The 26624-nt window shown below is 37.4% G+C and overlaps 1 protein-coding gene across 32 annotated transcripts in view; it reads left to right on the forward strand.

Moving 5' to 3' along the window:
- The window catches only part of ROBO2 (roundabout guidance receptor 2), a 1748072-nt gene that overhangs the window by 1128917 nt on the left and 592531 nt on the right, over positions 1 to 26624 (forward strand). For 2 of the 32 annotated variants that reach the window (XM_054682075.2, XM_054682076.2), the window contains exon 1: positions 7882 to 9408. The exons of 24 other annotated variants lie outside the window; for them this stretch is intronic. In XM_054682075.2, coding sequence (XP_054538050.1) covers positions 9348 to 9408 — 61 coding nt within the window. In that variant the 5' untranslated portion in view covers positions 7882 to 9347. Of the gene's footprint in view, positions 1 to 7870; positions 9409 to 26624 lie in introns of those variants that run through there. 6 more of the 32 variants (XM_009445888.4, XM_001144564.8, XM_009445877.5 and 3 more) reach the window with 5 other exon arrangements.

A 26624-nucleotide genomic window follows, 5' to 3' on the forward strand; every position in this document is an offset into this window, starting at 1 on the left:
GTATATAAATGATATATGACTATTATATATAATAAATATATATTAAATATATTTAAATATATCTACTATATAATATATTCATTTGTATATTTAATAATATATTTTATATATTATTAAATTATTAATATATACATATATTAAATTATAAGTATAACACATTATTGATATAAATTATATATTAATTTATTTATATATAAGATACATAATATATAATATATTAAATTTAATGTAATTAATTATAATATAATACATTATAATTATATTATTATATATAATAAATATATATTAAATATGTAGTTTATATATCATATTGAAATTCCATGGGGAGGTATTAGGCAGAAATGTATAAAAATGCTCCTGTCTTAGTCCATTCAGGCTGCTATAACATGATACCACAAACTGGATGGATTATAAACAACAGCAATTTATTTTTCACTGTTCTGGAAGCTGGGAAGTTCAAGATCAAGGCACTAGCAGATTCTGTGTCTGGTGAGGGCTCTATTTCTGGTTCATGAGTGGTACCTTCTCACTGTGTCTTCACATGGTGGAAGAGACTATTTCTCCAAGGTTTCTTTTATGAGGACACTAGTCCCAATTATGAGGAATCTGCCCTCATCACCCAATTACCTCCCAAAGGCCCTACCTTCTAATACTATCACATTGGGGGTTAAGATTTCATCATGAGAATTTTGAAGCCAGTGGGAGGGAGTGCAAAAACATTCAGACCATAGCAGTTTCTTAGAGAAGTGACAATGAAAAAAATGTTGAGAAATCACTGCTGGCGAATACATTAGCCTATCCTGGGTGATTCTGTAGGCTTTGTTGTACTGGATATGAATTACAGCTACAAACTATGACACTTTCAAAGTTACATCATCAATTTGAGCTTTCATTAACTGCTGTGAATTATGAGGCTAAACCACCTTCATATGCTTCATGAGAATTTAATAAGACAATTAATTTAAAAGGTATATTGCAGTGCTTGTCATATAGTAATTGTTTTAAAAATTTAGGTATTATTATTCTTTAATTTTTATAGTATTAACCATAGTTTAATGTCCTGAGAAGAAGTATATTGCAACATAAAATTTAAATGAATATTTAAACTTTAGGCAACATTCAAAGTGGCTGATTATATTTGTCAGCACAGGTGAAGTCCTAAAACAAAGAATACCAAACTTCGATAATTTGAGACACATTACAAGACATCTGTTGCTCAACTCACAGTGCAAAGCATACAACAGAGAGTGAGATGTTCTGAGTCTGCTTACACACTCATCCTGAAATTCATGCATTTTATCTGATGGCTCAGTGTTTTCTATTTGGCCATCCAAAAAGTGAGAGAACAGCCAGAGCGCCAAGGGGTAAGGTATAGGTGAGACCGTAGAGGGCAAATCCAGGAGTGCCTGGATTCCATTGGCCAGAACTCAATCACATGATCCAACACAACTGCAAGGAAGGCTGGGGAATTCTGTGTGGAAGAAAGGAAGGAAAGGATTCTTGGGTAACAATCAGCATTGTCTCTGTCATGATAGAGGATTATTAGTACACTCCAATGACCCTAAGTATTGTAAACAATTAAAATGTACACTGGACCAAGTTCTTTAAATGCAACATCCGACTACCTTGTGAGTAGGCACTATTGTTATCTTTGTTTTATAGTTAAGGTAATTGTCAACATCGCACTGCAAGTACCAAAATGAGAATGCAGATAGGTACACAACATCCAATTTCAGAGCTCTATCTCAGTATTCTCTATTGTGTCCTTATTTAGGAAGCCATTCATTACCCCTTCTCTTTGCAGAGATAGTTGAGTGGAAATGCTACTTCAGTGTTAGATTAGAGAAGACTAATATTTTCCTGATGACAAGTGAATAGTTTACTTAAGAACACTGTGAAATCTCCTATGAAAATCTTTAAAATAAAACAGGTTTTCATCCTTTTTTGATAGTTTAAACATGACTCAGAATGAGAGCTGGTATCCAGACTACCAGAACTCCTATAAATGTGCCTCTAGCTTTGTGATGAAATGTGTTTTTAATGTGTTTGGTAGAGAAGGGAGAAATAAAATAATAGGCTAAGTTACAACCTGGACCTAAGCCAGTTATAGAGGCAAGCTAAAACAACAACAACAATAAGGAAACAAAATAACCTCATGCTTATCATGCCACATAATTTCCATTGACATTGTCTATACTAGTCATACCTGAAAGTCTAATATTTGCTCAAAGGCTGAAGAAAACGATTACAGATGAGTAATCTTAGAAAAATGAAAAATTAAGATGAAAATTTGATGAAAATTTTTCACATTGCTAAAAACCAAAAATTAATTTCACATTGATAAAAATAAAAAATTAATTTGTATGGCAAATATATATTAGATGAAGTGTAAATTTATTTACACTTTATATTTCTGATAAATATAAGAAACCAGCCATTGAAACTTTTTTCTTAAATTACGTTAAAACTGAAAGCAATCCAGTGACGTGAGGGGTTCTATAAAATTTGTACCTAGTTGTCAAAAACTTGACTAGCATTTTTCAATATTAAGTATCTGGTCCTTTGGATCCTTTAAATTTGTATTAGTATATAATGAAAAAGCCAAAATTGCTCAGAGAAAAAGAAATCACTTATTGCTATCATTCTTTTTTGCTAAGTGAAAGACTAAACAGTAGAAACTGTTTAAGAGAGACAGCAACGTCTTACTCAAATTGAAATATTATGATATGATGTATATGTCATATTATTGCTTTATTTGCAAGTTTTTCTATAAACTTGGGCCAGGGAGATTTTTTTCATTTATTTCACTTTATCACTTACGGATGACAATGTGTATTTACATCTCTAATTTGAGCAAAATTATATTACTTATATTCCTGGCTGGTATTGTATCTAACAACTTAAGAACTTAGTATTCTTTGTTAAAAAACAAACAAACAAACAAACAAACAAACAAAACAACTTCAGGTACTCCACAAGTAGTCAGAATTTATCAGGCAGAAATAAAATAAATTGGATATTGGAAGAAAATCAGAATCTGCTCCCAAACAGATTAGTTCTTCTACAGGATAAAACCATAGACAGTTCAATTAGATTACATGTACCCTTGGATTAATTCCGTGATAGTATTGCAAGGGAGAATAAGCAATTTTTTTCTAATTTGAAGTATCCATTGTGAAACATGCCTCAAAGAGATTCAGTGAGCATACAACTGTAAAAATCCACGGGTATCTATAGGACCCATGGGTATCATTGGCCTTTTCCTAAATCCTTGACAATCTCTTCTTTTTATGAACAACAAAAAATTCTGTTTTGGATTTAAAATAAATTTTCCTATTAGGATTACAGCTATGTGTTGCTAAAATTTAATTATACAAATTCCAGATCGGAGCAGATGGACTTGGAATTATTTGGCAAAGAATCAAAGGGATTTTCTTGGGTTCATGAAAGTGTGGTGTAAAATTAGCAAAAAGTGTATTATTTTATGTCATTGAAGTTAAGCCATATACTAAAATAATAACTTGATATCAGTAACAAGAAATGATAAAATAATGGGCAGGAAAAAAATCCTTGCACACACATTAACTCTAGCCTGTTATGGTTAATGACTGAAGTTGCACTTTCAAATAATAAGTGGTTTTGCGAGGCTGACTATTCTCATTTGTAAAATCATTAGCCTAATATAGATGAGAGGTTATCATCTTTGCTGCCAAAGAACTCCTTTTTAATTTTAGTTTAGGTTTTGCGATTTACTAAGATGGGGCTGAGGGGGTAATGGACCTTCTTGAACTGACACTATGAAGATAAATAAAATCTCATCCATGACCTCTAAGGAACCTCTAAGTGACTTTTAAAATTCAAAATTTTAAGGTATACACAATTAAAGAAATTTGGCCTCAATGTTACATACCACTTACTGTAATATTTGTTTATTCAATAGTTATGTTAATTTGGAAGTATCACCAAACTCTTCGATCAAGATAAATAATGATTTTCCAAATAGATTTTGGACTCTAAAGGAAGAAAGATTTTCTTTCTTGAAAATACGTGATTTTATTCTGCAGAGAAAACTCTTTTAAATGAACTGTTACTATATTTTAGTCAACTTAAATTCAGATTTATAACTTCATGTAATATACCAAAAATGCTATTCATAAATAGCTACACAGACAGACTTAAATAGAGACAAGTATTGGTGACCACTTCAAAATGAATCGAATCAAATCAGATACTTAGAACATATTTCAGAAGAACAATATTCATTTTATCTTGGCTCCCTCAGATCCTTTCTGGAACAAGGTCAAGTGTAATAAAGAAAAAATCATGTAGGGACAAATGAGCCGTCTCTCTGTGATCAGGATTTTTAATGCTTCACTTATTTTAGTTGTCCTGTGTCCTTTTGTAGATAATAACCCATACGTGTCATTTAATATGACATTTCTGTATAGTATAATAAGACAATCTTATATAGAAAAATTCGAGCTGAGCAATGGCTTTAAAGAGGTTCTTAAATTTTGAAGAAAAATTGATTACATATTTCTGTATATTTTGGTACACTGCGGTTTTCTTAAATTGATCAGAGTAATGTATGATACTGTTATACTATTTCTGCAATGTGGTAGATGTCTTAAATCAATCTCAAGTTCTTGAGAACATAGACTTTGTATTCAGGTCTGGATTTAAAGGAAGATTGTGCCTTTCATTAACTTGGGTTGATTATCTAATCTTCATTTTTCTCATCTGTACAATGGGAATAGTATCAACCACATAAGCCTCTTATAGGAATTTAACAATATGATGGATTTTTAAAAACTAGAAGAATTCCCTGACACGTGGTTAGTGCTCACCACATGGCAGTATATGTTAAAATTACTATCATGGATCAAACCTTTGATTTTTATATATATGCTGCCTTACAATTATAACAAGAGCACGTTGAAAAGAGTAAAAAAGTGGATTAGGGTTTTGCAGTTTTTACCACATCCTTGGGGAATCTGGTATGAAAAAATAAATATTTAATATGTTACACTCTGCAGATTTCCTTCATATGGTTATTTTATACTTCTCCTGGAATACCAACTCAGAAGTTCAATCACAAAGAAGGCCATTGGATAACCTTACCCAAATTAGGGATAATGACAGTTTCTTACAATCTTTAGACGTATTAAAATACATAGGCACATTTTGAATATATAATACCATTCCAGGTTTTACATAAAAGAAGCCTAGATTTCCATCTACATTTATCTATTCAGCTGCTTGTTTGGAAAAGAAAAAAACAATTTATATTTAGAAAGACATTGAAGCCAGATCCCCATTTGATTTTTCTGTATCTTAAGCTCTCTGATTTGGTGGTCATGGGGCTTCATTGTTCTAAGCCATTGCTGTTTCTTTTTGGCTTAAGGAAAACCTTAATTTTTTTTTTTTTGCTAAAGCACTGCTAAAATTTAATTTCCAACTTATACTAGAAGCTTCAGATTTTAAAGACTTTCCTTTAATTAAACATTTGGAGTGAGAAATCCATTTTTTATATAGGCAGTGCTCACTAAAACTGTCTTAAGTGTAATTGAAATATGCACATTTTTCTAGTATAGATCTTATCATATATCTCAGAAGGTAATGTCTTTGTTCTTTTGCAATTAATGTTGTCCATAACAAATTTCTGACTGGTGACTCGTTACTGTTGCTAATTTAGTGTGAGATGTTTGGTCATAATCCTAAACTATCATTTGGGATGAGATTGTTATAAAATAATGGTTTTTTAGTCACATTTCATATCAAATGAGACACTGACAAAGCATTCTTTTAAAAAATCAGTTATGAACTTGACTACAAGAAAAGCAGAAAACATGGATTCCAAAATGTGTTGGTGAAGACATTATTCCATAAGGTAGCTAGTGTATGGCAAACAACAACAACCACAACAACAAAAGCCATTTAAAAAATGGCACCAGTCTAAAATCACTGGCTTGCTTTGTCACTTTTAATAGGTAAAGTAGTTAAGAATGCAAAATGTTGATGCTTGGTAAAAAAAATGCCAATATAACCAAAGCGATTTCCCTTATACAAAGCTCTTCTCTGTATGACGTAATTTGTCATACCCTACACAAGGATAACTTTCTATGAATAGGGCAACATTTTCTGCCCTAGAGGATCATGGCAATTGGTGGTAGGCTGATCTCACCCAATCTATCCCTTCTGTTTCCCACACACACTCTTTCTGCCTCTGAGTGATTTTATAGGTTACTTAAGGAAAGGCATTTACAGATGGTGAGTCTATCAAGTATAAAATAGAATCTATATTTTGCCTGATAAATAAATAGTCATGAGAAAACACTTCTAGTTGAAATCCTCCAATGTCTTCCTTTCTGTGAACCATCTTAAAATTAAGGGTCTTATAAGTCTATATGATGTGTTAATTCCTGCATTATTGTATTAGGAAGACTCTATTTTCCGAATATCTTAAAAATTTCACCCGCGTAAGGAAATTTGCCCGAGATAAGCTGGTGGTGTGTATTATTTGGAGACATGAGCTAGACATTGTAATCCTGAACTGGGTAAACCAAGCCCAAGTGTTTAAAATGAAAGTTTTCAAGAATTTTAATTACTTTCCTTTTCCAGAGATAAAAGAGATGTTAATAGCGCACTTCTGGATTTTTCTAAACCACAGTATTATCCAATTTAGACGTATTGGACCTTTGGGGTGGTGGAGAGTGAACTGGTTTCTCCTTAACGGTTAAGCCTTTTTTCACGGGGTGCTAAAACAATAGCACATTCAGAATTATTATAGTGAGAATTCAAGTGATTCAACTTTAACAACCGAATGCACTTTTTTCTTCACAAGTAAATACTGTAGATTAAAAGTGTGCTGAAATTACTCTTAATGCTTTACAAGAAGAGTGGTTGTTTTATTCTTTCGCAAGACTATTTCATTACCGTAATTTTCAAGCATGCTGAGGTGTCCTAATGTCTCTTCTAATTGCTTGAATGTCGCTGACCTTTTTTTAAAAGAGCACACAGCGCCCATAATATGCAAGGGAGACCTAAGTTAAGTAGCAGCACCAAAATGTATCCACCAAACAAAGGCTCTTCCTCAAACGGCCCCTTCTGGAGAGAAGCTTTCCTAATATTTTCCAGTAGGGGGAACTAAAGACTCACCATCCAGCATTTAGCTCGGCTCAGGGACCTGCGTGAGTTCCTATAAGCCGCCTTCTCATCATCTGAACAAGCATCAAACGGCTACCAGCGAGCCTGTGATCACACGTGGGCCCGGCCGCACCGGGGCACCGCCGACACCGGCACCCCTTTGATCTAACGTGACCTTCCTTCATCATCCCCGGTCCTGAATGGCATCCTTTGGTAGTCTTGGCCTTAATTTTCAGGGTTTTGTCGTCTTTGGGCTGAAATTCGGCTTCTTTTTGAGCTTCCATGAGCTCAGCTGGGCTTTCGGCTTTCCACACCCAGAGCCTATGTTTCCCGAATTTCCTTCTGGAGGTGCTGGTCCCTGGAGGGTAAAGACTTCGGGGATCCCCCGCCCCCAAGCTCTGTGATCCCCGCTTCCCCGTCCTTAGCATCTTCTGCGGAACTCCCTCGCCCTGCGCGATCGCGCATCAAACTCATCGTGGAGGGGTCAAAAGGCAACTGAGTAACATAAGAGGGGCTGCCTCCCCTTCCTCCTTCCCTTGGGGATGCCGCGGGGGGCCATAGATCTTGGCTAAAATGAGCCGCTGGAGGTTAGAGAATTCTGCCCCCTCCTTTTTCTCCCCCTTGTGCTTTTGAATCATATAGGAAGCATCTACACACAACCTTTCCAGTCCAAAAGGCACTTCTATTTCCTTTCCTTTCCTTTCCTTCCTCCTACTCGGCTTCTCATCTGGCTAAAAGGTGAAGAGTGAGTGAGTGTGTGATTTTAACGCGTAATGAGGCTGCGCCCTGGGTCCTGGAGGCTGATCTTTTTCAAGAAAGCGCGTGCAGCTCCGGCAGACGGAGGGATGAATAATTAGGAAGGGCTTCCATGAAATCACTCACGGAGAAAATTACCTGCCCATTAAACGGGACGCGGCGAGGAGCAGGAGCCTGGAGCCCACCTATCCCCTCCCGAGGCGGGAAGGAGGGGGCACCCGGGGGCGCGGAGAAGGGGAAGGAGTCGCCCGGTGGCCTCGGCCCTCGGCAGCCGGCGGGGCTCTCCGAATTTGTTCATCTCCGTCCTCCCGGGGACTCTCGGCTCTCCAGGACCCCTCCCCACTCCCCAGCGGGCGGGTGGCCGAGTCCGGAGGTTCAGGGCTCCGCGCGCCCCTCCTCGCCCCCGCCCCTCCCCGGGCCGACTCCAGGCAGCTCTCATTCCTCCCCTCCCCTCCCGCCTCCTCGCCTTCCCTCCTAGGAGTCCTTCCACCCGCGGCAGCTGCCGGAGGAAGCGGACGCTCTGCTGCGAGGCTGCGGGGGCTGGACCCGGGCGAGGGGCCTCAGCGCGCCTGGCACTGGACTGAGCGCTCCCTTTTTCCGCCGCGCCCGCGCTGGGCTCTCACGCCCGTCCCTGCTCGCGCCCGCAGCCGCCTGGTGCACCATCCTCAGAGGCGGCACCGCGGGGGTGTCTGCAGCCTCGGCCTCCGCCCGGCCCCTCCCTCCCTCCCTCCCTCGCTCCTTCCCTGCCTCCCTCACCACGTAGGAGTTCGGATTCTCCACCCGAATCGTCCTGATTTCCCTTCTCCTCTCTTTTGGAAACCGGAGAGGTGGAGGGAGGGCAACACGGCTGCAAAGGAGAGGCCCGCCAAGTCTGCCCGCCTGCAAAGTGTTGCTTTGACACATCCTTATTATGGAAGTTAAGTAAAAATATAGACATATTAAAAAATAACTCCGGACGTGGAGCTGCTACGGAGAAGGAAACCGGGGGAAAGAAAACCAGTAGGCAGGCCAATGGTTTTTCGGCAGCGCGCTGGCAAGTTTGTGGAACACTTTCTAGGAATTAGGTCTTTTCCTCCCCCTTCATCATCTTGACTTCTGAAGAAAGAACTTGGCTTTGGATTGCAGTGGAGCCTAAGGAGAGAGGGTTAGACACACTCGAATAATCCCTCTGGCTGGGCTGAATTTGTGGGAATTTAGGAAGCCAGAGTGCTGGAAATACAGCAGCCTTTGAAGTACCCTCTGTTAATTTGGATGGATCTCAGTGTGCCCCGTTCGAGACCTCTCCACCAACCCCTTCTGATCTTGCGATTTGCTCTTCTTGACTTTAATTAGTATCTAGGAAAGTCTAAACTTTGGACCTACCTCTTTTTTTGATACTCATTTTTGTACTTTTGCTCTCTGGGATTGGTTTCTTAAAGAATCTGGATCCTTTTTAATATGTCAAAATGAGTCTGCTAATGTTTACACAACTACTGCTCTGTGGATTTTTATATGTTCGCGTTGATGGTAAGTTAAAAATGCTTTCATCTTTTTTTGCGCCCCCCACCCCCCAATCCCCCAAAACCATTTCTTTTTGAATTTGATGTGGGTTATAAATGAAATGACATTATGTCTGTTAGTCCGTTTTGGCCCGGCACGGGCTCCTTGGGGGCAGAGGTTTTATTTAAGTCTTTTGTTTCTAAACTGCTGTAAGTGGAATGTGTTGGTAGTCACCTATTGGTATTATTGTTGTTGTAATTTACTTCACTAATTAAGGAGTTGGATAATAAATGATTGGGCTCCCAGTTTTGTTAGAAAAAGAAATATTACAGTCAATCTCCTGCAAGAGCCTAATACTATTGTGCCTGCTCTCTATTTGATGTTTGCTCTTGTGTCTGAACTTTGGCTGAGACATTCAAGTGAAGAAATACAGTAATAGACACTCTAAGGAAGGTTCAATGGGTTAGGAATTTGAGACTGAGATCAATGTGTATCACCTGTGTGCCAGTGAATGCTCTCCTAGCGTTAAATCAGAATGAAGAATTTAGATCCTAGGGAGAAAACTGTCAAAAGTGAGACTGGGCGAGGCTCCACGAAGGGGGAAGCATCAGCTATGGGCTGGCCACAGGAGTAGAACGCTTAGCCCAGTCCCCAGTGGGCAAACACAATGGGGACCTTAAACAGGTGCTGGAGGTGTCTCCCTCTAGGTTGAGTCAGTCTGTCAAGCCCACAGCATTCTGCCTCTGATTCTCTTGTCTTTTGTTCCGATTTGGTTTACTGGGATATTTTCACAGGATGTCAATTTCTTGTGCGACTATTGCAAAATCCTTTTTTGTGGCTCTTTTGAATGAAGAGTGGAAATAATCATTAACATGCTTTTTGGTTTGTATTCAAAAGAAAAAAGTTAAAAGAATATTTGCTGTTAACCTTCTAGAGGCTTTAATTTTTATATCGATGGAAAGAACTGGTATAAGGGACTACTAGATTTGTTTTTTCTAACTGGATTGCAGTACTTTAGGTTTTTAGTTACTTTCTGTACTTGTAAAGAACCTAAAGTGTATTAGTCTAACTGTTCGAGCCATCACAATAGCTTGTTGCCACATAAACTTTCCTCCAGCATTTGCATTGTGGATGAATTCATTATTTGGGACACTGCCTATTTTGGCCCATCTGAGTAGCTAACTTTGTTCCTGGCAGCTACTGCTGCATAGAGCCCAATGTGTTCGACTCAAAAAGGAAGGCTTTCTATAAACATGAGGCAATACAGAGGAGTTTACCTACTGTCAAGTGGCTGTTTTCAATCATGGACTACATGAGTACCTTTGCCCCCCAGCGATACTAAGGGAGGGATGCGTGTGTGTGCACTGCTTCTCTCTTTTACCAGTCTAAGCAGTTGATGTTTAAGATTTAATTATTGTGAATTATACTATGGCAACATCTCTAATTATTTTTCATGCATCTATTTTTCAGTACATTAAAATACATGTACATTACCGTAACAAAATAGGTTTACCTATTTGTCCCAGGTGTGTTTGATTTTCATAATAAGAAGAATTTGGTATAACTTTTAAAAGAATATGTCCTCATAAATCATGAATTTACATATCTCAACAGAAATGCATGTATAAACTATACATTAGACTACAAAATTATCACCAAGGGTTTTTTTATATAAGCGTTTTTAAATCAGTGTGTTGCTAGGAGGAATACAATTAAATTGCTCAGTGGAAGTGACAGGAAATCAGAAGAGCTTGGTGTTACAGAATGTAATTAATATACCAGGGTGTTTGGAGATATATGAAACAAATGCAATTAACCAGCTTGCTGGAGCAGCAGTAGCAAGACACCATTTCTGTCTTCCTTCCCTCCCTCCCTCCTTTCATTCCTCCCTCCCTTCTTTCTCTCCGTTTTATTCCTCTCTCCCTTCTTTCCTTCCTTCTCTCCCACACCACCCTTCTCCTGCCCCCAAAGACAACCTAGAACCTTTGTTCTGATTTAACATTGTAGGATAAGGGGGCAGTTTGTGTCTGGGCCACAATTATGCGGCAGAACTCATAGTAATGTAGTGAAAAATGCCAAAATTGAGGAGTTGAGACTGGAAAGGCAATATTAAATTTTTGTGTGTGTGAAACTAGTTTTGTATTTAGCATCTGCTGTGTCAAAAGCAAAGGAAACCCTGGACACTCTTACTAAATTAATATGTAAATCATACGTTTGACATTGTATTGCCTTTGCATACTTCAGAATGACAGTTGCTCCACGGGGGATGGTTGAAAATTTGGGATGTGGACAACACTGCCCTCTAGGCTGTTTCAGCACTTTGAGACTCAGTGTTCACATATATAGTGAAGAGGTTGGTTTGTAGGATCTCTAAGCTTTGTTACTCTTCCAGGATTCTATGAATTCTATTTACTTATTCTTCTTAGAGGTGTGTGCTTATACTCCACATGAATTTCAAATGTACAGAAGCCTGTACCATTTCAAAGATATACTGACCATCCTTGTGCTAGACACAGATATTAATTTTATTCAGTGACAAATGATACATATATTTGCATTGATATTTGCTTGGTGGGTTATTTATATGTGCATTTTTATAGTATATGAAAAATGGTAGTGTTTTGCCACCTCATAGAAGCTATCTGCTGATATTATTTATAATTTTTCAGTATTGTGTCCCTGTAGCAATCCATAGAGAGCAAATATTAAGTTAGCTGAGAACTGTAGGTAAACTTTTCTATTTGGGATGTAAATAATGGTTTTCTTATTGATGCAGATTAATCACATCTAGACTTTTCTGTATGATCATATAGGAGAATGTATGTTAAGGTTAGCCTTTGTTTTCCAGCTTTTCTTTATTTTTGAATAAGAATAGGGTTTTGCAGTCATTTATGGGAAATTAATATGAACTATGGCAACACTTTTAAATTACATCTATATGCCATATATTACATCAATCTGATAATTTTATAATACTTGTGAAAAGGTGTTTTAAAATGAGAATGTTTTTCTCATCTTTACCCTTTAACTATTCTTAAATGAAAGTGGCACACATGATATTAGGGGAGATAAATATAGTAAAGATAATGTATGTGCATAGTGCAGATGTAGAATCTCATAGAGGTTTATACATGTTGCTAAAGTGCTCTTTTTCAGTAATGGGCTTATTATCACAGCCATATGTAGTCTATTTCAGAACTTAAATTATATATAAGTAACCTGAAATGTGTTTTTGAAGCTATGCAGTAATACCATGTTTGAATTGGCTTTGTTTGAATAACCTTTGATGCTATGCAACATGTGGACCATAAAAAAAAAGGATTTCTTAGAACATTAAACAAAAATATTGTAAAAAAAAAAAAAAAAAGTAATGATTATATAAAAAGAGCAGTTCTGGCCATCTCATCCCTGAGCAGCTTGTATAAAATAGCATGTTTGACGATAAAAATATAGATATGTAAGCACATTGTATAAGTTGGGATACATACATAGCAATGAAGGGAGCTGATGTATGTGGGATGTGTGTGTGCCTAGTAATATCTGCTGAAATAGTTCCGGCAGTCTACAGGAGGTACATTTACTTCCCATGTGCAATTTGGTTTTCGAAGAGTATTAGAAATAAAGATTATCATCTTATTTACTATTTCTCCTTTTCCTCCTTTTTTCCCTCCTTCTCCTCTCCTTCTCTTTCTTCTTCTCATTCATCGTCTCTTTCCTTTTCTTATTCTCCTCCTCTTTTTTTCTTTTTTGGATCTAATGAAAGGAATTAGAGAAACACTTGAAGAGTGAAGAAGATAGGTGAGGGTGTTTCTTGAATGATAATTTAGAAAATCTGCATTTAAAGGAAAAATGTGAATAATATTTTACCTTTAGGTATATCCAACTGGGATTTTGACTTTCTCACTTTTACCCCACAATACTATATATAGCTTTATGCAAAATGTTCTGCACGGATCCTATCATTTTCCAGTTTACACAAGTAAAAGTCGTCGTATCTGAGTTCAAGCAAACAGTGGAGATTTATAGAGTGCCATTTTACAGATTTATTTCTAAAGAAAAGTATTGCTGTATTTCTTACAGGTTCTCCAGGTATAGATCTATCAACCTAAATCAATACATTGGCATAGATATTGCTTTTCTCCTTCTTTTCTTCTTTTTTTTTCCATGTGTGCCTTTATTAGCCGAGCCACTACTTGAGGGTTTAAGGTCTTTGTGAGGGCCTTGGAACACCCAATGTTGGGGGAGGGAGGCGGGCGGTAGGGAAAGTATCTGAAAGGACTTCCTGAGCCAGCTGTAGGCTTTTCTTCTTCCTGTAAAAGAATTATTATATAAAGAATGAAGGAATGATTATAAACTCTTTTTAAAAATAAATACCTATCAACTCTACTGTTTTAGTAGTGTGTTATACAATGATAGAAGCATATAGCATCTAGGGTAGCATGCTTACCCAAAATACTTGACTCAACACAGTGTTGGAGTAACGGAGGCCTCAATCCTTAGTGTTTTCTCCTCCATTTGCAGCCAATCCTTAGGCTCTTTCATCTAATCACATGAGGTTTAAATACATGTTTGGATTGATAATTCTAAAATTGCCCTAATCATTGCATGGAGGGATATAAGATCCATCAGCACAGAACTTGGCTGTTGTATATACTGTTGATCTCCAGTGCTTGCATCAGTGCTTGACATACTCACCTGACTACTTGACGTCTTTGCTTCATGTCCAATGAGAATGTACAAAACTCAAGCCTAAGACAGAATCTTCTCTTTCTAGCCATTCCCATCACAGTAAATGGCTTCCACCATTCATAGGCTTTTTCATGACCCCCAATGAGGAACCATTTTTCACTTGTTCTCACAACTTGTATTCAACTTGTTCTCAGAATTGTGCAACCATCACTACAATCTAACTTTAAAATGTTCTTAATTACCCAAGAAAGAAACTATGTAGCTTGTTCCACCATCCCTCCACCAACCACAAGAAATCACCACTCTACTTCTGCCTCTACGGATTTGTCTTTTCTGGACATTTTATATATAAATACAATCATACAATATATGATGTCATTTCGTGACTAGCTTCTTTTCTTTAGCATAACGTTTTTAAGGGTCATCCGTGTCATAGCATATGCATCAGTACATCATTCTTTTTTATTGCCAAATAATATTCCATATCATCTATCCTTTGGTTTACTAGTTGATGAACATTTATTTCCATTTTTGGCTATTATAGATATTGCTGCTTTGAACATCCACGTACTAACTTTTGTGTGAACATATGTCTTCATTTAACCCGGGGTGGAAATGCCGGGTTGTATGTTTAGTCTGTGTTTCACATTTTGAGGAACTGCAAGACTGTTTTCCAAAGCAGCTGTGCTACTTTACATTGCCATTAGCAATATATGAGGTAGATATTTTCTTTTAATTGATCATGGAAAGAAAGAGTCGAAGGGCCTTATGAGTTGGGTATGATGTTTTGAAGTGAAACAATTTTATATTATACTAATCTGTCTCAAATCCCCAATAGTCCTGACTTCTAATCCCTTCAGTGATTGTTGTCTTCTAAGTCTTCCTCAGTTGCCTCGTAAAACTTTACAAAGATAGTACCTCAGTTGAACTTGTCACTTTTAGCAGAGATCTCAGCAATAGTAAATATAAATCATAGAATGATAGCATCTCGGAGCCATTATGAATATTTGCAGCTATATTGCACAACTCTCTTATTGGTTGGGCACATGGAGAACTGAAGCTTAGAGATTTTATGTGCCTTGTCACAGATCCCATTGCTACTTAGTGGTAGAGCAGAAACTAGACTCCAGGGATGCTTCATCTCTGTACCAGGCTTCTGCCTATGAGAGACTGTTTCTGGATTCTTAGCCCTGGAACTCCTTAACAAGAATTCCAGGCTCTTGTTACTGAAAATGACCAGCTATTTTCTGAAGAGTCCATGAGAAAACGAGCTTGAATATGTTTAGGTTATTCCTTTGATTCAACACATGCATATTGACAACATAACTTGCTTGGCTCTGTGAAGAACATACTGACCTGTGAAAATATTCCCACATTCAAGGAAATCATGACTTGGTAGGGAAGGTACCAAATGTTCAAGTCACTAGAATAAAAAAAGTAGAGTCTGATAAGTAAGAAGTTTGAAGGTGTACACAGTATAGTCTTGGGAACTCAGAGAAGGAATAGGTGATTTCCAGCTGGTACAATCTGGGAAGGGTCAACACCGAATGGGTCTCTTAACCTGGACCTTAGAGGAAGAGTGGGATTTTGGTGGGCAAAAAGATTGGAAATTGAATTCCAGGAAAAGAAGTAACCAGAAAAATGGCATGAAGATGACAAAGGGGTGCTAAGGAAATGGCAAGAAGTCTAGATTGATTGCAACATAGTTTGCCTGTAAGGAAGAAGGATAAGATGGTTATTGAAAGACTACTGAGCAAACACTACTGAATGAGTATGAACAAGTAATTTAACCTTTTTATGCCTCAGTGTCCTTACCTGTAAAATGGGCATGGTAATAATGTATATCTCATACAGTTATAATGAGAAATAAAATAGTTTTAAAAATATAATGATATATAGGCAGGGCACGGTGGCTCACGCCTGTAATCCCAGCACTTTGGGAGGCCGAGGTGTGTGGATCACCTGAGGTCAGGAGTTCAAGACCAGCCTGGCCAACATGGTGAAACCCCCTCTCTATTTAAAAAAATACAAAAATTGGCTGAGCATGGTGGCAGGTGCCTGTAATCCCAGCTACTCAGGAGGCTGAGGCAGGAGAATCATTTGAACCCAGGAGGTGGAGGTTGCAGTGCCAAAATTGTGCCATTATACTCCAGCCTAGGCAACGGGCAAAACTCCGTCTCAAAAAATATATATAATGATATATATAAATAAATAAATATATATATAAAATAAAGATGTATATAAAGATATATATGGGCTGGGCACGGTGGCTCACACCTGTAATCCCAGCACTTTGGGAGGCTGAGGCAGGTGGATCACGAGGTCAGGAGGTCGAGACTATCCTGGCTAACACGGCGAAACCCTGTCTCTACTAAAAGTACAAAAAAAAATTAGCCGGGTGTGGTGGCGGGCGCCTGTAGTCCCAGCTACTTGGGAGGCTGAGGCAGGAGAATGGCTTGAACCTGGGAGGTGGAACTGGCAGTGAGCCGAGATCGCGCCACTGCACTCCAGCCTGGGCGACAGAGTGAGACTCCGTCTCAAAAAAAAAAAAAAGATATATATGATGCCATGAACAGTGTACTTTATAAATGCCACTCAAGCATAACTTATTGTAATAATTAGTAGTATTTTTATTAGATTATTATTCCCTGCCTAGTATGAACAAGGAAAATAACTAGAAGAGGACTTTGCTATCAGACTAATTATGGACTACAATTGGGGTGCATGTTAGGACAGTTTTAATAAGATTTTTCAGCTGTGAGTCTTCAGGTGACTGATTAAGAATTTTTGTTGCCTCTTAAGGGAACTTATCGGTGGCCTCGCCTACACAGCTGTGACAATTGTGCTATGACATGTGTGTTTCCATTGCATCATAAGCTGATTACAAAACACATGTGATTCCCAAGTGAAAGGTGCGATGAATGAAGAGAGTAAACAAGAGAGGAATCACACAAATGGCAATTTGTTAGCAAGTAGACCATGCTTGTGTAAGCCTGCATTTTGGTTCATGTTGGCTGATTTACATTTTATCCTGGCTAATTTTTACCTGGTGCTTTGATATAATGTACCGTGGAGATAAATCTTGTGTAAGACAAACTAAATAAACACTTTGAGAACCGAAGACCTAAGTAAAAATTAACATTTGGTATCCACTCACTAATTCGTTTTCTAGATAGCCCCCTTAGCTTCCCTTCATTTAGTATAAGACATTGAATCTAATAACTTTTTGTAATTATCCATTAGTTACATTTGCACAATGAGTAGTTATGCATATCAGAAAGGATATCCTGAATAAAACAATATCATTACTATTGTGGAAGTGACATACCTTTGGTGACCAGATCTCTGGACTGCACTGTTAGCTTCCCTAGTAGATTGTTAATTGTTCTAATTGCCTTAGAACCTTACCAAAAATGGTTTCATTTGACTGTGTAATTTCCAAGGTCTCCATGAACCTTAGGTTTTATTATCCCAAGTACTTCTGTTTAATGTTCCAACATTTATTGTTATATCTGAGAATTTTTAAAGAAGAAAATTTAGCCTGGGCTCGGCGCAGTGGCTCACCCCTGCAATCCTAACAATTTGGGAGGCTGAAGCTGAAGGATCGCTTGAGCCTAGGTGTTTGAGACCAGCCTGGGCAACATAGTGAAACCCTGTCTCTACAAAAAAGAAAAAAAGTTAGCTGGGCATGGTGGTGTCCACTTGTGGTCTCAGATACTTGGGAGGCTGAGATGAGAGGATTCCTTGAGCCCAGGAGGTTGAGGCTGCAGCGAGCCATGATTACACCACTGCACTTTTGCCTGGGTGACAGAGGCCCCGTCTCCACACACACACTCACACAAATTTAGGCTTGAAAAGAATTATCCAAAACCATAAACATCCATCTTTAAAAACAATAACAGTCTATTGCCTAATATGCATGTAGCATATCTGTGTTTTGGTGTGGGTTCAATGATATGGCTATGGATATGCATGACAGCCAAAATTAACTAGTCTTATGATTCACATCCACTCTCATTCATTAATGACCAGTGGTACTTAGGCTTTCCTTATCAATAAATGGAATTTTAAAAATTTAATACTAAGGAGACAATAGTCTTAGGTCAATGTGCTTAGTTTCTGGCCACTATAACTAGAACCATATGCAACATGGAAATTTTAGCTCAGGAGAGGGGGTTAACAGCCACTTTTTAATTTCTGTTGTAAGGATTGATGTGGGATCTCTTTCCCTAGACTTTGGTTCCAAGCTTTTTGGAAATGAGCTGGAGAACATGGAATATAACTCAACTATCCCATTGAAAGGCTTTTCAAGTTTAAGCAAGGAACACCCAGTTGAAACCAGACTGGAATTTAAGGGATTTGGCCCAAACCTCTGCAGCACTTATAACCAATTAAAATGTTCATAAGTGTGATTCAAAAAGGGAGAACTTTTGACTTTCCAAAAAACTTGAGTTAAGAGTTATTCATTATAAAGGAAAGTTTATAAGTTTTTATAAATCAAGGTTAGAGTCATACTTAGAAGTTTTATAATACATATATTTCCAAATACTAGCAAATGCTAGAATATGATTAAACTTATTTAGATATATCCGATTATTATAAAATATAGGTTTCAGGGTTAGAGTAAATTAAGGGAAATTTAGAATGAATCTAGCAACAGGCACTCTTGTATTTTATATCTCTATTATGAAGTAAATTTTAATATGTTGCCAGATAACAGTACAGTTATTGAAAACCAAGCTTATTATTGTTCCATTAAATCAGAGACAGCATTTCACCTTCCTCATCTTAAGCATTTCACTTTCCTCATCTTAAGTATATAACCGTTTGTGTATTCTAAGTACCTTTGAATGCCAGCAACAACAAGCTATTACTCAAACGCCAATTGTTTTAGTGCTTCTTACCCCATCTCTATCATAGGTTAGCGTAGAAACTGAGTAGGAGAAATGTAACCTTTTAAAAAGAAAATGCCATTTCTGTTTCTTTACTACTCTAATAAACTTACTTTCATTTAAAAAAAGAAAAGAAAATGCTAGGTACAACATTCTCAGTGTTTGCTTTTGTGTGTTTTTTTTTGTTGTTGTTTTTTGGTTTTTTTTCCCCATGCAAAATTGACTATGAAGAGTTACAACATTTAATGTGGTGGTCTCAAAACATTTTTTTTTTTGCATTGTAATTGTTTTCGCATAATTTCAAGAGTTAAACAATAATAATGAAAAGATGTTTCAGGCCACACAGCGTGGCTCATGCCTATAATCTCAGTACTTTGGGAGACTGGGAGGATCTCTTGAGCCCATGAGTTTGAGATCAGCCTGGGCAACATGGTGAAACCCTATCTTTGCAAAAAAAAAAAAAAAAAAAAAATTAGCTGGGCACGGTGGTGCTCACCTGTAGTCCCAGCTACTTGGGAGGCTGAGGTAGAAGGATTGCTTGTGTCTGTGAGGTCAAGGCTGCAGTGAGCTGTGAGTACACCACTGCATTCCAGCCAGGGTGACAGAGGGAGACCCTGTCTCAAAAAAAAAAAAAAAAAAAAATTCATCAAATGGGCACATGAGTCCTGAACTCACAAATCAAGGTGTCATTCAGTTGAGATTTAAGGCCTCCTTTTCTGCCCAAAACCAGATTTAACTGGGTTATTCCTCACTGGCTATCATGAAACATGTAAATACATTTCATAGCTAAGTATGTTTTTAAGTGTTTCAGTCCCACCTTTCTGATTTGAAAGCCTGAATAATGTCAACTTTTAATACAAAAGTGAAAGAAAAAACAATCAGAAAATATGTACAAAATGTGGGTACAGATTTTGGGCAAATACAGCTCTTACCCCCTTGCCTCCCACCTCCCTGTACACATGGCAATAAGATTATTATGAATAAACTGAGTTGTTTGATGCCTGCCCTCTACTCACAATCCAACAGACAACTTGTATTTTAAGAACCCTTTCCAGGCTGGGAATTCTTATTACACTTTCCTGTTAAACTGTAGCACCTGTGATGTTCATCACTTGGATCTTATGAAACTCTCCAGATTTTTGAGGCTCTCAGTAAATGTGTCTCATCATGGTAAATTTAAATTCCAAGTTTATTCAACATTTCTTTTCAGAAAGCAGTTTTTAAGTTTTGAAGCAGCGGCTACACATGACACGCAAATAAAATGACCAGGCAATTGCTTGTATTGTCTGTCTGTATCAGGATTCAATTCTAAGCTTTCCAAACATGGATCTCTATGGGAGGTTATGCCTCATCTTTGCATTTGAAATGGTCAAGGAGGTGCAAGGATATACCTGGGACGGGCAATCTCCCTGAACTATAAGGGGAGGGGACGAAAGAGTGTGTTGGAAAAGTGAAAAACCGAACATTTGAATGAAGTCGGTTGGATTAGCATTTGACACTCAACTATATAGCAAGCGGACACGCTGATATTTAGTTCTATGGATTGTTAACATTCACATAAAACAGAATTATTTAGCATTTACTGAACCCTTTTTGATAATCAATTTGGGATCAAATGCAAAAGAACATGTGTCTGCTTTGTATGACCCCAGATTCTTCCGTTTTCTCTTTGAGCAGATGACATGCCTTCTTTGCTGACTGATGTTGGTTGCTAGGAGAAGTGCACTGGTTTAGTCCCTTCTTATCCAGCAGTAAAACTAAAGAGTGTATTTAGTAAGAGAAAGAGGCAGAACACAGTACAGGCCATGAATCATGACTTGTCTCCAATATGTCCACTTTGCTCCCATTTTCTTTCCCTTTAAAAACTTTTGTTTTTACCAATGATGCTTTCTTTCAGCCATTATCTGTAATCCTTTTGGAGCCTGAGGGGATGAGGGTTGCTAAAGAGAGGCTGTGCTGCTGAGAGTCCACTCAGAGCAATAATAAAAGCCTTGAGAGTTATTCATGGGGCCACATTAGTGAGAATGCCCTACTCAGTGAATAGCATCAGTCAGCTGCCTTTGAGATCGAGTGATTAATACCTTCTGTTTTGAAGGGGGGAAAAGGCAGACAAGAAAGGTCTTCATACTACTTTGGCTATTTTGCAAATTAGATCTTACATATTGTCAAACCTTTTGACAAAGAAATTGCTAAAATGTCAATACCTGCAATAGTCTTTTTTAAAAGCTAGTTTTTCACGAAACTGTTAATTGTGGCTACTGTCAAATACAATTAAAACGGTAATAATATCCCAAATGAACACTGAAAAAAATCAGTTAGCCATTCTTAGATTTTGGCAGTGTTTATGATGACATCAAACTAAGAACGTGATGTTAGTGATCATATTCAGAATGTTATCTAGGCAGATCTATTTGACAACAGCCAAATAGCATTTTTGTTTGTTTGATAAAAGAACTAATTGCAATACTCTTGAGAGTTTACAGAAGCAGCTAATGAGAAAGTGTTAAGGGTGGCAGGTGTTAGTTTCCCATAAGCACTGGGATATAAGGGACAGTCTGTGAATTACAAAGAAGTTGTTATTTATATATGTATGCCTGTATGTTTGTATCTATAGGCTGGTTCAGCATATGGGATTAAAAAGTGGTATTATTATAATCCTCATGACCTCTCCTTTTATCTTTTGATTATATTATGTACATGGCACTGTTCAAATAAAATTGCTCAAGGTTTATTAAACTTGTCAACCATCTGAGTTGCATAGTTAGAAAAGCTTCTGGTTTTGGTGGCCTGAGTGTGGCAGCTAGAAAATCCAAGGGAATGCTTTGCCATACTGTTTTTCAGCATGATTCCAACATTAAGCAGGCTGTTAATATTTAGACAGTAAATTAAGCCATGTCTTTGTTTTTAAAAAGTCATTCTCATTCTATTCTTCATTTTACATTTTAAACTTATTTTTTATGTAGCAGCTTAGTCTGGCCCTTCTATATATACTCATGCTCATTCCAAAGGCTTTACTTTCATCTGAATATGAGAACAAACAACATGTTAAAGACTCTGTGTGATGCTTCCTGTCATCTGTTTTCACTCTGTGGAAGTGAAATGTCTTGTTAAGAGGGGGTAATACCCAAAGGCAATCAGAGATAAAAATGTAACGATTTGGTGGGTGATGTCTCAAGATCAGCTTTAAGTGAGGTCTGATTTAACATCTTTATTAGTCATTTAAAAGGGAAATGATAAAGAAATTGTAAATCTCAACATTGGAATACCATCAGAACCTCCCCTCCCTGTCCCTGAAATCACATATAATGATATATAAAAATTTAGGCAGCAGAAAATATTAGTGGAGTAAACACTAATGCTTTATTTAGTGTATAAATGTAAACTAATTCTTCAGGGAAATAATCAGAAATCTAGAAATCTAACTAGAGGGAGAAGCCAGCAAAGCAATAACACTGAAAGGGCCCTGGGGATAAGTACAGGAGTTGGCGCAAGGAGAGAATGTGATTTAGATTAGGAGTGTTATATCCCAGTTTAAAGGTCATGCGATTATAGTGCCCATTTAGGGAGTATTGCATCACTGACTAGGGAGATTCTCTTTCAATGAGTGTGGCTTAAGTGCAGTTGAAATACTTCTTTCATTTTGTACTTCATTGCCAGAACATGAGAGAGATTTTGGCAGAATAGAAACAAGGGTTAGTACAAAGAGAGATTCTTTAGGAAGATGCTTGTCTACTTAACACTAGAGAAGGATTTTCCATTGGAAAGTTCAAGTAGTTCCTTTTTAGAGTGAATATAGCATCTTCAAAACCAAGACCAAATTCATAAAGCCTTCCGAGAGAAATTTCTACCATCTGTCAGTATACAGCAAAGCCCATGTTTGTGTTTTAGTTCATTTTACATGTACTGTATTACACATATTAGGGCTTAATTAAGGTTGGGTGAATTAAATTGATCTTTAATAGACAACTTGTATGCAGAAACCTATACAATGTATGCCATCTGACCCCAGATAAATTCAAGAGTAATATTTTCTGTGGAAGTCAAGGGTCTTCCTTCCAGTAGAAGAAAGTATTGGATGGAGTAGGGAAGCATAGACAATGACTCTTCAGATGAAGTGTGTCGCATTCACCACATTCCTGGTTAATAAGGATGCTAGGTCTGATGATAAAGACTAGAGAAGGTTGTACAAGTGCGATTCTCTGCTTGCTGCACAATTATATGTTGTTCCTTTTCCCTAGTCCTCAGATAGAAATTGCCATTTTTTTTCTCCTGATGTAAGAGAATGATAGAAATAGAATGGAGCCAGCATCTCAGTAAAACAGAAGTAAAAACAAGTTAAGATGGGCAGTGAGAGGTAATGGAGGCCAATTCCTAGGGCTTCTGATTGGTTTTATTTTGTGGGGCTAGCTCGTAGCCAACATTTGAAAGCAGATGGGCATCCTGCTGTAATGTCACTGCAGCCAGTGACAGAGAGGCGCCTGCACTCCACAAAATCTCACGTGTATGTGTGTGTAAAACTTGGTTAATGTGTCATTCATCAGTAATGAGATTAGAGCCCTCATAATAAAGTCTCTACATGTTAATTGTGGAATTATGGTGCAACAATAAGTAGAGAAACACTCATTCTTAAAAAAAAAAAAAATACCAGATACAAAGTCTATTCATGTGGAACTCACCCTTCTGTGATTTTTATTCACTACTTTTACAGTTAATTTTTTAAAGAATTTCTTTTATTCAACTTCCACTGCATCTTCCCACTAACATCAAACCCTTCTGCATCCAGTATTCATCATTTTGTAACAAAGAGCATATAAATATTATAAGGGATGGTCTTGATATTAGGGGTGTCTATATAAAATCCATTCTACTGGTCTAGTGATTGGGCCAGTAAATTGCATACTGTATTGATAAAAGGGCTTTCATTCTCATAATAGTCTGTGAACTCATTGGGGACTCCTCTTCTGGGGAGTCATGTATAAATGACGAGAACTATACAAAATCTCGTGAGGAGTTTATCATAGAAATAGAGGTGCTGGAAAAGAAAATATGGTAGACTCATACTCCTTTTTGCCTTGATTTTCTAACACGTCATCCTGTCACAGGATTTCTGCATACCTTGATTCCATGTGAGGGTTATAAAGAGTTAGAGAAAAATATACATTTGGAAGACTCATTTACGCATAATATATCCACATATAAACTTCCATGAATTGGATTGGATTATAACTTGTGTGAAATAAATGTAACAAAACCACCTTTTTGGACCCTGAGGAACTAATCAAAGCCAGAGGCTAACTTTATTACACCCATTCCTGATTGGTTTATTTCTGTAAATTTATATAACTACGAGATGATTTCTTTTTCACTTCTAATTTTAAGTTTTAAAAGTAAAATTAACCAAAAGAATGTTTATAAGGTGAACTCTGGCCAAATGATGATTGTCATAAAACGTAACTTTTTAAGTAGTTGTGAAATGCATTAAATTGAAAAGATAAATAGAGAAGTTGAACTGTCCTTACAAATGACTGCACAATACCAGCAATGTCTTTTGAGAGAGGATTTAGGACATAGTGTGTAGGTATTTATCTCACACAAAGAGAAAAATTTCCTTCCGTGGGAAAACATTAGATCATAGGAAGGCCTGAAATATCTGAGTTGCAGCTTTGTGAAACCACACTCAGTCTAAACAAGTTACAACAAGATAAAGTCCTCAGAATACGAAGAAGGGATGATGACTACAAAGATCCACCACTGTGTTTCCCAGCTTTTTTCTCTAATGTAGCTAAGACTTTCTTTGATGAAGTCATCCTTTCTTGATCCATTTGTGTAAAAACTTGTCCCCCAACCACCTTTTGTTAAGGGAGGCAGTATTTAGCAAACTTGGTAGAGTTTATAAAGACCTAATTTTGTTGGATGAGATTCACTAGGATTAGACAACAAATTAAAAACAAAATGACATATATTAGTAACTGAAAGATCCTGCTTATTGTTAATATCTTAATTCATGCAGTGTTTTTTTTACTTATAAGAAGACACCATACTGTATAACATTCCATTTGAGATTGTTATGTTGGCAACCTCTTATTTCTTTGAAATTGCGTGGGCAATTCAAAAAAATTAAAGACAGGATAATATAGGGAACTGAGCATTTAGAAAAAAAATTGTATATTTGCTGTAAATTTCATAGTTTTAAATCCACAGATAACTCAAAACTCAGACATAAGACATACAATATTTTGGCAATTTGTGTTAAGGCTGTAACTTTTTTTCAAATGTATTATTGCTTAATATTTCTAACACGAAACCTAAGGTGCTTGAATTGAGGCCATGTCATAATCCAGGGAAGATGTTTTATAAATCAAAGAATTGACATGTAATATACACATATACACAGATGAATATATACATGTCACACATATACAAACATATGTCTATGCATGCGTACATACATATAATTTTGTAAAAAAACGACCAAGTTCATAGAAATGCCATTTGACCCAGCGATCCCATTACTGGGTATATACCCAAAGGATTATCAATCATGCTGCTATAAAGACACATGCACATGTATGTTTATTGCGGCACTATTCACAATAGCAAAGACTTGGAACCCACCCAAATGTCCATCAAGGATAGACTGGATTAAGAAAATGTGGCAATATACACCATGGAATACTATGCAGCCATAAAAAAGGATGAGTTCATGTCCTTTGTAGGGAAATGGATGAAGCTGGAAACCATTATTCTGAGCAAGCTATTGCAAGGACAGAAAACCAAACACCGCATGTTCTCACTCATAGGTGGGAATTGAACAATGAGAACACTTGGACACAGGCTGGGGAACATCACACACTGGGGCCTGTCATGGGGTGAGGGGAGCGGGGAGAGATAGCATTAGGAGATATACCTAATGTAAATGACGAGTTAATGGGTGCAGCACACCAACATGGCACATGTATACATATGTAACAAACCTGCATGTTGTGCACATGTACCCTAGAACGTAAGGTATATATATTAAAAAAAGACCAAGTTCAAAGGCTTTGGCACATCTGTCTTTTAGCCATTGCATTTTTGTGATTTAATTACTAATGTGGAAACTATATTTTTTAGATTCCAGAGGATTTTTTTTTTTTTTTTTTTGAGATGGAGTCTCACTCTGTTGCCAGGCTGGAGTGCAGTGGCATGATCTCGGCTCACTGCAACCTCTGCCTCCTTGGTTCAAGTGATTCTCATGCTTCAGCCTCCCGAGTAGCTGGGATTACAGGCACGTGCCACCACAGTCAGCTAATTTTTGTATTTTTAGTAGAGATGGGGTTTTACCATGTTGACCAGGATGGTCTCGATCTCCTGACCTCGTGATCCGCCCACTTCGACCTCCCAAAGTGTTGGGATTACAGGCGTGAGCCACCGCGTCCTGGCAATATATTTTAAAAAATATGTGGCTGACGGGTTGATAGGTGCATCAAACCACCATGACACATGTATACCTATGTAACAAAGCTGCACGTTCTGCACATGTATCCAGAATTTAAAGTAAAATTTAAAAAAAAGAAAAATATGTGGCTGGATTTTGATTGAACGTTAATGTTATTTGGGGTGTATGTGTTGTTTTTTTCATTAAAAAGGAGAATACTCAGATGTTTTCCTAATTGTTATTAA

This window comes from Pan troglodytes, chromosome 2 (genome assembly GCF_028858775.2).
Source record: "Pan troglodytes isolate AG18354 chromosome 2, NHGRI_mPanTro3-v2.0_pri, whole genome shotgun sequence".
NCBI classification, from domain to species: domain Eukaryota; kingdom Metazoa; phylum Chordata; class Mammalia; order Primates; family Hominidae; genus Pan; species Pan troglodytes.